This window comes from Ostrea edulis, chromosome 4 (genome assembly GCF_947568905.1).
Source record: "Ostrea edulis chromosome 4, xbOstEdul1.1, whole genome shotgun sequence".
NCBI lineage: Eukaryota > Metazoa > Mollusca > Bivalvia > Ostreida > Ostreidae > Ostrea > Ostrea edulis.
Genome location: NC_079167.1, coordinates 84,221,700 through 84,232,558, shown reverse-complemented (window position 1 = coordinate 84,232,558; position 10,859 = coordinate 84,221,700). Strand labels below are relative to the sequence as shown.

At 35.5% G+C, this 10,859-nt stretch overlaps 1 protein-coding gene across 2 annotated transcripts; it reads left to right on the top strand.

The window, feature by feature from the left end:
* The first annotated feature begins 8,214 nt into the window (after window positions 1-8,214).
* On the top strand, window positions 8,215-10,375 carry LOC125671700 (GTP-binding protein Di-Ras2-like). Of its 2 annotated transcripts, none has more exons than XM_048907561.2 (2): window positions 8,215-8,631; window positions 9,285-10,375. In XM_048907561.2, the coding sequence occupies exons 1-2, from the start codon at window positions 8,563-8,565 to the stop codon at window positions 9,915-9,917; spliced, it is 702 nt and encodes a 233-aa protein (XP_048763518.1). In that variant the 5' UTR covers window positions 8,215-8,562; the 3' UTR covers window positions 9,918-10,375. The 2 variants fall into 2 exon arrangements, with proteins under 2 accessions (XP_048763518.1, XP_048763520.1); XM_048907563.2 differs by lacking the exon at window positions 8,215-8,631 and adding an exon at window positions 8,924-9,085.
* The last annotated feature ends 484 nt before the right edge of the window (window positions 10,376-10,859 follow it).

The following is a 10,859-nucleotide window of genomic DNA, read 5'->3' as shown; positions in this document are numbered from 1 at the left end:
CAAAGCCCGGGTTCCGTGCTCGCTTTCCCCGGGATATCGTGCTCCGTATTTGGTCAGACATTTTATGATCCTGTCCAAGGTGCTTTGGTATTGTTGAAGAGAAGAAATAAACAGCTGGACTTTAATTATTGATGAGTGATCGCCCACTCCAACTTCCGTGAGGAATATGTGAATGGTTTCTCAGTACATTCTAGAACACTGTGTGTAGAGTAGATATAACCTAAAAGCCTCGCACTCTGTCTGCTCCACCGGCTGCCATGAGAAGTGAAAGCTTCGGGTACGATGTAACAATGAGAAATAGTAAAATAAAAACACATGATAATTTCACTCTAACATTTCAGGCTCAGGGACCATAAAACCAAGCCGAGTTCAGTTTTATCTAAAAAGGACAGGGCAAAACAAAAACCAGGTAGCTGAACCAAGAGTGAGTTCAATCTCGGTATTCATTGTGCTGATTTGCTTCGCACTGAAGACGTAAACACGAATATTTTTGACACGCGATTATTTCACATCGGTCGGAATAAATAGAATGTGCTGGTCTTTTAGATACCATTGATTCGGGATCCTAGAAATGGTCACCATAAATGTCTTCTGAACAATTATTTTCTAATGCACAAGTCCAAATGTCCTTGGACCAAAAATCAAGATATCCTAATCATTTGTTTCTGAAAATTATGGTAAAATATTGATTGGCCTTAGATGTATGGCATTGTGTCGACCCTCTTATTATTACGATGCACTGATACACATAGAAGAGCAGTAATCAGAATTATACTGGACCTGCTGTACAATATCATTATAAATGAACGAGTGTTTATTTTCCTGACTTCAGACAAAGATAGAAGACGATGAAGAGCCGATACTTACAGGGCTACAGAGGGAGAAACAGGAAATTGTCTGCTCATTAGCAATGTTAAGGCAAAGTATGAGCTTCTTATATATATATATATATATATATAGAGAGAGAGAGAGAGAGAGAGAGAGAGAGAGAGAGAGAGAGAGAGAGACTGAAAAACTAAAAACCAGCAACATTCAACAACCATTTATATGAATGAATTTTGACTTCTTTAATTAGTAACTTTAACCTTGGGTAATTGACTGGTTTAAGGTCAAGACACATCGTCTGTTTTTAATTAGTCTTTTGTATGAGCTTCTAATGACTGCCTAAGAAATATTTCTAGCTTCTTTTTGTTTATTACAAAGTTGTGACCAACATCAGAAATGAGAAGGACAGGAACAAGAGAGGGACATGATACACATGTATTGGGGTTCGTATATTCCACCTTATCGTTGTTTACAAGGGCTTAAATACTACGTACTTAAAAGCATGTTTGCTTTATGTTCAGGGACAAAAGAACACAATATATTAAGATTTAATGTCTTTTCACCATATACGAACTACATATTTGTATCTCTTGGGGCTTTAACAATGGAATCCAAAAATTTTGGTGAGGCTTCCAACTTATTCTGCACTCTGTGCTAGGTGTTCTGGATAAAAGAAGAATCTTAAAGATTTATAGTAATTCATCACATGATACACGTACATACACTGGGGTCTGGGGGCTATGAAATTCACTATTTCGGTAGAGCATTACTGTGTATTCAGTTTGTTTGATGTTTAGCTGTCCAGAAGATTTCTACAGCTCAAACAGAACAATAACACCCTAGCACCAGAACTGCTGACTTACAATGTAGGTGCCATGGATTTCATGATTTGGTAGGTCATCTGCTATTAAAAAAAAAACAACCTATGACAGTATGTCGCATACCACGGTGACCTTGATTTTATGCATCAATCTCAATTCTGTATGCAGTTTCTGTCAGCTAAGTTTGTTTGATCTATAAAAGTTTTTGACAGAGAAGATTCACTAAAACATTCTGATCAAACAAAGATCCTCTATATCCGGTGTCGATACGTATCGACATTTCAATCAGATTGGCGGAAGTAACACCTAATGCCGAACTAACAGAGATAAAGACTTATGGGTCACAATGCTCGCCTGAGTTATCTTGTTTACACAGAGATAAAGACCTATGGGTCACTGATTTATCTTGTTTACACAGAGATAAAAATCTTTGGGTCACAATGCTCGCCTGATTTATTTGTTTACACAGAGATAAAGAACTATGGGATACAATGCTCGCCTGATTTTTCTTGTTTATACAGAAATAAAGATACCAGGGACTGGGACATTACATTGGAATATTAATAATAATGTCCTTTATTTATACAAGATAGCACGATTAGTTTCAGAACTAATTCACATTGTGGTCCTGAAAACATATATATAAAGACAGCTTTATTATACAGATACCATGTAAACTGGTATATGAAATTATTTTACATACATACACTATCTACATACGTAAAACTGGAAAACAAAAACAAATCTATGTTTTTAATTTTCAGGGTGAAATAAGAATTCTAAGATTGTTTCCATTGTTGGATTTGAAAATTCTGGCATATACATATAATTGTAAAAGATCTTTTGAAATATTGTGTCTTTTTCTTGTGGATATATAATGAATTACTTTGACTTAGTCTGGTAGGTCTACTGCTAATTTCATGAACATACTGAAGTTTACATAATTTGTAAAGACCATCCTTGTTTTTCATATTGCCCCCAAACTGTACAACAGTAATTAAAACAAGGGAAAATAATTGCATTAAAAATTTTCCGCAATAATTCGGTTGACAAGAATGAACGTAATCTAGACAAAACTCCTATTTTACTCACAAGTTTTTCTAAAATAAAAATTTCAACATGTTCAGTCCACGTGGGACATCTGTCAATATAAACACCAAGTAGTTTTGCACATGATACATTTTCAATATCAATATTGTCCAATTGTATCGAAAGTTTTCTACAATTTCTTAATCTTTGCTCTGTACCAATTATCACGAACTGTAATTTCTTGAGATTGATTATAAGTTTGTTTTTATCCATCTATTCCAAAGTATTTTAAAGATCACTATGTAATTTGTTTTCTATAGCATCTATACTTTTATCCGAGACATCTTGAGTTGTATCATCCGCATATATATGGGCTGCAGAGTGTTTTAAGCAATGTGGATAATCATTTACATACAATATGAAAAAAAACAAAGGACTAAGTATTAATCCTTGAGGTACTCCTATTGTAATGTCTAATTTGTCTGACTGAATTCCATTCCACCTAACACATTGTGATCTATTGGTCAAGTAAGATTTAAACTAGTTGTATGAATTTTCACATATACAATAGCTTGAGAAGTAATACTTGATGATTTACCGTGTCAAAAGCTTTACTTAGATCTACAAAATAATCAGACACCTGTAAGTTTTCCACAGTCAATGTTTAGTAACCATTTTTCAATTATACTATGAAGTGCTGTTTCGCATGATTGCTTGGATCTGAAACCAGACTGTTTTTCATTGATAAGATTGTAACGCATGCGGTACAGTATTTATGAAAATTATTATGAACATGCTTTTTAATAATTTTGCTGGGAATAGGCAGAACACACACTGGACGGTAGTTATGGACTAAAATAATTGTCACCAGTTTTATACAGTAGGGTAACCCGATCATTTTCCCACTCATCAATAAAACACACTGGACATAATTAAACAATTCATGATATGTGTTAAATATCAAATTTTCATGGACACCGATTTTCAGGAGTTTAATAGACATCGTTTAAACCAGCAGTATGCCTTTCTTCGTAATGCTGCTCTAGGCCACATCGCTCACCTGATCACGCCCTCTTCTTGTGGTCCCACTGTGACCCAGAGAATCATGGTTCATACAAAATTCACATTATACCGGCTCCTAATGATGATTGCACATTTATGACAGATTGTACACTAGCCGATCTTCCCTTCACCACATGAATAAATTAAGACAAAGTTTGAACGCAGTTGTCCTCGTAAGTCTGGAGAAGTAAAGACAAGATTGAAAAATTGACGACGACAAACGATAAGCAATATTTTTGTCAGAAGAGCTTACATAAACCTAAAGCTCAGGTTCTTCGTCAACAGTCAGGGCAATTTCATTAAATTCACTCAGAAAGACTCTTAAATACAGACGGACAGGGCGATTGCTAAATATCACCCCAAACTTTGATTAGTTTCTCAGTGCTATTGTTAGCTCATTTAAACCGATATCAGAGATTCATATCATCAATATTTTATTAGGTTACATGTAACGGTTTCCGCACAAGCATTGTAATAGCATTGGTTTTTCTCCGTGACGCAGGCGGTGCCCTTATGCAACCTTTTCTCTGATGCCTCTTAAATTCCACAAGAAATAACATTTCGAAAATAACAGAAAATTCTAGCGAAGTTCTGAAATTGTTTAATGAAGTGGAATATATAACCTCTTGTCTCTGATTGCAAAAGTAGTTTATTCAATTAATGTTTTAATTCGTAGTAATCTCCGACAAAAAGACCGGTAACTTTTACATCACATGCACGGCGGTGAAACGTATTACAATGTATAGGGAAAAGCCGCCGATCATGTAAGAAAACTTAATTTGCAGAAATGTAAATCGAGATTCTACATGGGTAGGAATGATCGTCATGGCTGACAGCGGGGATTAAATAGAACTATTTGTAACCACCAGAGCAATTATACACCGGCAATGTGACGAACGACATCATATGCAAATAGCTTTAGGAAGAACAAGGAAAATCGTTACGTCAACATAAAGCGTCGTGATTCGACCTTTTTGTATAAAGTGTAACGCATGTGCACGCTTGCTCACATGTAGGGAGAAATCTTCACATAAATGTCAAACTTTGATTGTTACAATCATTATGACATTGCAATAACATTCACTATTTTGATTATTACAGTGGTGGTCATAATGACAATGGTGGTCATTATGACAATGGTGGTCATAATGACAATGGTGGTCATTATGATAATGGTGGTCATTATGACAATAACGGCCGTTATTCTATTCTAACTGCGGCATCATGTAACTGCTATTGCAAAAACTGTTACAAGTTTATTTTAAGATCTACTTCCCATATATTCAATGCACCATGCGTAAATATAAATCTATAAATGTTTATTCAAGTCCTCTTACTCACATGGAGACTTAATCGCGATAGTGATGTAGATTACAGTCGACTCTCAGTCTCTTACTCACATGGAGACTTAATCTCTACTGTGACAATTTCATCACTGACATCATTCCACCCTGGGACATTGTATTACAATAGCAATGTCGCACTATGTAGCTATACGAGTATATCATTGAAATAATGATCGCTATCACAGTGATTGCCTAAGTCGTTATCACAAAAGCGGTTACAACAAATCTCAATTATCAAAACGTCAAAGCGTATAGTTGTTAGGATGAAGATGATTTTGTTCTCGTAAACCAATGTACAAAAGGTATAGAGAAATACAAATACTGCAATATACAATACACAAAGTCAGTATCCAGAGTAAAACAAAAGATATAGAGAAATGCACATTCTACAATATACAATACACAAAGTCAGGAACCAGAGTAGAACAAAAGATATAGAGAAATACAAATATTATATACAATACACAAAGTCAGTATCCAGAGTAGAACAAAAGACATAGAGAAATACAAATACTGCAGTATACAATACACAAAGTCAGGGACCAGAGTATAACAAAAGATATAGAGAAATACACATACTACAGTATACAATACACAAAGTCAGGAACCAGAGTATAACAAAAGAGAAAAGAAATACAAATACTACAGTATACAATACACAAAGTCAGTATCCAGAGTAGAACAATGGGTATAGAGAAATACAAATACTACAATATACAATACACAAAGTCAGGAAACAGAGTACAACAAAAGATATACAGAAATACAAATACTACAGTATACAATACACAAAGTCAGGAACCAGAGTAGAACAAAAGATATAGAGAAATACACATACTACAGTATACAATACACAAAGTCGGGAACCAGAGTAGAACAAAAGATATAGAGAAATACAAATACTACAATATACAATACACAAAGTCAGGAACCAGAGTATAACAAAAGATATAGAGAAATACAAATACTATATACAATACACAAAGTCAGGAACCAGAGTATAACAAAAGATATAGAGAAATACAAATACTACAATATACAATACACAAAGTCAGTATCCAGAGTATAACTAAAGATATAGAGAAATACAAATACTACAATATACAATACACAAAGTCAGGAACCAGAGTATAACAAAATAGAAAGGAAAAAGGAAGAACGGAAAACAAAATGCATATACATACACAGACATATCCATACAGCTATGTATATACCACACAGAAAGAACATGCACATGATGCAACGTACATATTCTGGAGGACTAGTGCATGAAAGTTAAGTAATCAAAGGGACTGGTTCACGATTTTTGATAAAAATATTTTTCATTTTTGATGTTAAACATTAGAAATATAGCTCATTTAATGTTGACAGTCAAAATTTTGACCTTCTGAATGCAAGAATAAAAATAATATTTTAGCCTTAAATATGTGTTATGTAAACAAAGACTCGAGTCTTTTTATGTAATCAAACAAACAAGTGAAATATTGATTTTGCAATATAATGCATCTTAATTTTGCATAGTAACAAATTTTAACTTTTAGATGACACATTTCGCCCCAAAAATGCTTGAAATGTGAAAGATATAATAATACTTAGATCGATATCCATTTCTTTTGAAAATTTCGTAAACAATAGCATACCGCAATCTTTGTTTACAAAACAAATAATAAACTCTCTAAAATGAGATTCTGTGATGATGTATCACCTTAATTTTCATGTGAAATCTTTCAAACACATTAGACAGTAGATTTTGATCATTAAAAGTGAAAAACAAAATTTTGGGTAAAATCGTGAGTCAGTCCCTTTTTAGCTGCAATAATGTAGCCCTATCCAATTTTTTTTATTCTGACGTTTTCGAGATAGGCTCTCCCTAAAAAAAAAAAAAAAAAAAAAAAAAAAAAAAAAAAAAAAATCAAAGAGGGCTACATTATTGCAGCTAGTCCCTTTTAAGTGGTAAATTTGCATAATTTTTTGAAAGTAACAATATTTTAAGACTGGAACAAATTTTTAACATTATTTAATGTTATAACATTTGTTTTGTTTTCCAAACTAACTAAAGTGATTCCTGTACAAACATAAGTGTGGACAAAATAAAATATAATAAAACTCATCTCCTCAGTCATTTTTGTACATTTTAGGGACAGTGCGAGGGAATATTTCATTGGTGCAGGGCATATTTGAGCCACACACTAAGCGTAACCGAGAAAAGCGACATAAAGAAAATTCAGAAATACTGAAAAAGACAGATACACAGTGTAAAACTGTACTATATCTCCCTCGCTTGCTGCGCGGAGCACTCATATCTCTGTACCAGTATGTCCACCCAATTACTGGAAACCATGGTAGCCACGGACAGCGTCTGACATTGGCCAATCAGACGTTATGTAAGGAATTGTTCACGTGTATCCTCGACAATTTTCACGATTATTTTAGGACTTCTAATTGTCTTATACAACCACGAAAAACTGCGTCTGTGAATAGAGACTATTACACGGGAAGAATTGTGTCACTTAAATCTGAAGTTATATCGTCTGAAACTGTCGTATCATTGACGAGGTTAGATATATCAAATTAAGGCTTAATGATATAATACATACATCAAAGAACTAGAATAGCAAATTAAGAAAAAAGTTATTTTCATTCATATATAGTTTAATTTTTTTTTTTTTAATAATAAAAATATTCGAAAATAGTTATCACTTGGAAAAGAGTGAGTTACATAGTAAAATGTCGTACAGAACTCGGGGATATTGGGATTCATCGTTAACTCCTGATGCAGCCAGTAAGTATAGGGGTTTCCCCTCCAATTTTGCTAAATGTGACAAATTCCTATGATGTTCTAGTGACGAAAGGGAAACTGTACATATTTCCTATTGTTTCAATGTATGCCCACGGCGATCGCGCAATCTTCTACTCATTTCACCGCGTCACGGGGCCACACTCGTCAGAACTTCCAACTATAATCTATCGAGGACATCAGTGTATAATTTTTTCATCCATCAAAATGGGACATCTTGTTTTTCGGATCAATAAGCTAGGATCTATTTCACAGCCTCAGATGATTGTCACAAATATTATATATATATATATATATATATATATATATATATATATATATAACCACAGTTCACTCCATGACCAAAACTCAACAAGCCCCCAAGAAAATAGCACTCATGCCCGCCTGCTGATACGTCACAGCGCGCGACTAAAAAAAACATTCTACCACAGAGGCGCGGACTCTGCCAGGGCTGTGGTTTTGGACCGATAGGTAATGGTGCGTGCCCCGTGCCAGCAGACGATCGATTTTCTGAATCTATCGATGCTGTCAGTCTCAATTTAGCAAACAACGCCAGCTTATTTGAAGGCCGCGCGCAGTATATATCGATTTCTCAAAGAAGCGGGCGAACAGTGATGAAAAAATGGCGAATGGAGACATCAGCTGCCCTGTAGAATACTAGAGAGGATTTCATACCGTCATCATGATGAACAGTGGAACTCGAATGTCCATCCGTGGCTCAGCCAACGTGAATTCTCGGACATCGCTCCAGGTAAGGACTGCATGGTAGCTTTTGTTTATAGGAAAATTGGGGACTGGGTTCGATTTTAATGAGAATTCCACCCTAGTGTAGTTTGACGACACTTCGTATCTAATATCGGTCGTCATTCCCCCTGTTCTAGAAACATCGTAAATATACGCCTGTCGTGGCTATCTGTAGATTGCAGACACCCCGATTGATTGGCTGATGACGTCACAACTGCGTACAAGTTTCCATATCAAGTCATGTTCAATTACGATCTTGTCCATCCTAGACCTAACACCCTCGTTGACATTTAATAGCTCAATACATTTAGCCATTTCTTGAAGTTGTGAACGACTCTCATACAGACATTAATCAATTAAAAGAATCCATTATTCTCCCGAGACTTGGAGTCTGTGTGGGGTGATCTTTATACAGAAGAGTAATCAGTTGCCTTTGTTGTTCAGTAGGTGTTAAAACTAAGGTGAGAATTACTATTTATCGACGTAACGCCAAAAAATTTGTCTCTTGATATTCACTAGCTAGCGTGCGGTCGTCTGCTCATTATAAAATGAACATGCCATGAGGAAAAGACGAAGTTGTACATTTTTAAAAAAAAAAATTGTTACACAAGATTTACTAAAGGAAATATTAACTTCATGGAGATTCTGTCTATTTGCCAGGTACCACCAAAAGATCGTTCTGTACGCCTGCGCGTAATGCCAGAACAAAGCAATGATTACCGAGTGGTAGTGTTTGGCGCAGCCGGAGTAGGCAAAAGTTCCCTGGTGTTAAGATTTGTGAAAGGAACATTTAAAGAAAGTTACATTCCCACCATTGAGGATACCTACCGACAAGTGATAAGTTGTAATAAACAAGTGTGTACTCTACAAATTACGGACACAACCGGAAGTCACCAGTTTCCCGCCATGCAGAGACTTTCAATCTCGAAAGGCCACGCCTTCATTCTTACGTACTCTATAATAAGCCGACAGTCCTTGGAAGAACTAAAACCTATATACAGTGAGATTGTGCAAATCAAAGGTGACCTTCGGGACATTCCTGTTATGCTCGTGGGCAATAAATGTGACGAAGAGTGCCGTGACGTTAGTCAGAGCGAGGGCGCCGAGTTGGCGAAAAGTTGGAATTGTGCCTTTCTGGAAACTTCGGCAAAAACAAACTATAATGTGAAAGAACTGTTTCAGGAGCTTCTGCAGCTGGAAAAACGGCGGACAATGAGTCTCCAATTGGAAACCAAGAAAACAAAGTCACAGAAGAGAAAGGAAAAGTTAAAGGGGAAGTGTGTTGTGATGTAGACTCCAATCGTTGTATGTAATTTCTATGCAGATGTGTGTGCATTTTGTTGAATTCATTTGCGGTATCAGCATAAACATAACTTGTTTCTTTTAACAGTAGTTTGACGACTCTTCTCAGGATTATGCCCATGTTATAAGTTACATCATTTGAATTTGCGCATGCGTCGCTGTTACGTCCGGTTGTTCGTGTTCTGATGGACGTCTGGGCACCAGTGCTTTAGTTAACAAACAAGGAGTTCGAGAGACATCTGGAGTTTATGTTATAGTTAAATATGTTGAATTGGACTGATTATTAAGTCCAAGATCTTCGTTGAATACGGTTTATGAAAATCTCTTGGTGCAAAAGCGATTGTTTTTGCAAAAAAAAAAATATTTTTGTGTTATATCAACAACTAATTTGTATCAGGACTTAAATAGTGTTTTTTAGAACTTGAAATATAAATTCGATATTTATTGTGGTGTGTGTTGTAATTGATTGGATTTTCGTTTCACCGGAAGTTTTGCTGATAGAGGCTTATGTCCCCCTGATCGTCTTCTTCCCCTGGTCAATGACACACCGTCCAGTGACTTAATAGCAGCCTCTCTCCAAGGCAAATAAAGGCGGTCGATAATCACCAAAACAAAACCACATTTGTATAAATTCTAGGAATATTTGAGAAAAGCTATATATAGAGTCACTTATTAGATATGACCCTTTGCTGATCTATCTTGTTGTTCGGGTAGAATTACGAAATCTCTTATGGAGTATAGTATTGAATAACATGTACGCGTAGAATGTTTCGTAATTTCACCGACCATAAATATACCATTACCCAAAATGAGAGAAGTTAGATAACTGTATTGACCTCATTAACGTGTGTAATTTTATTGTTGTATGGCAGCTGCAGATCTGTGACTCTTCGTCCGGGACATACCGGGACTCAAGACCATAAACAGTCTAAA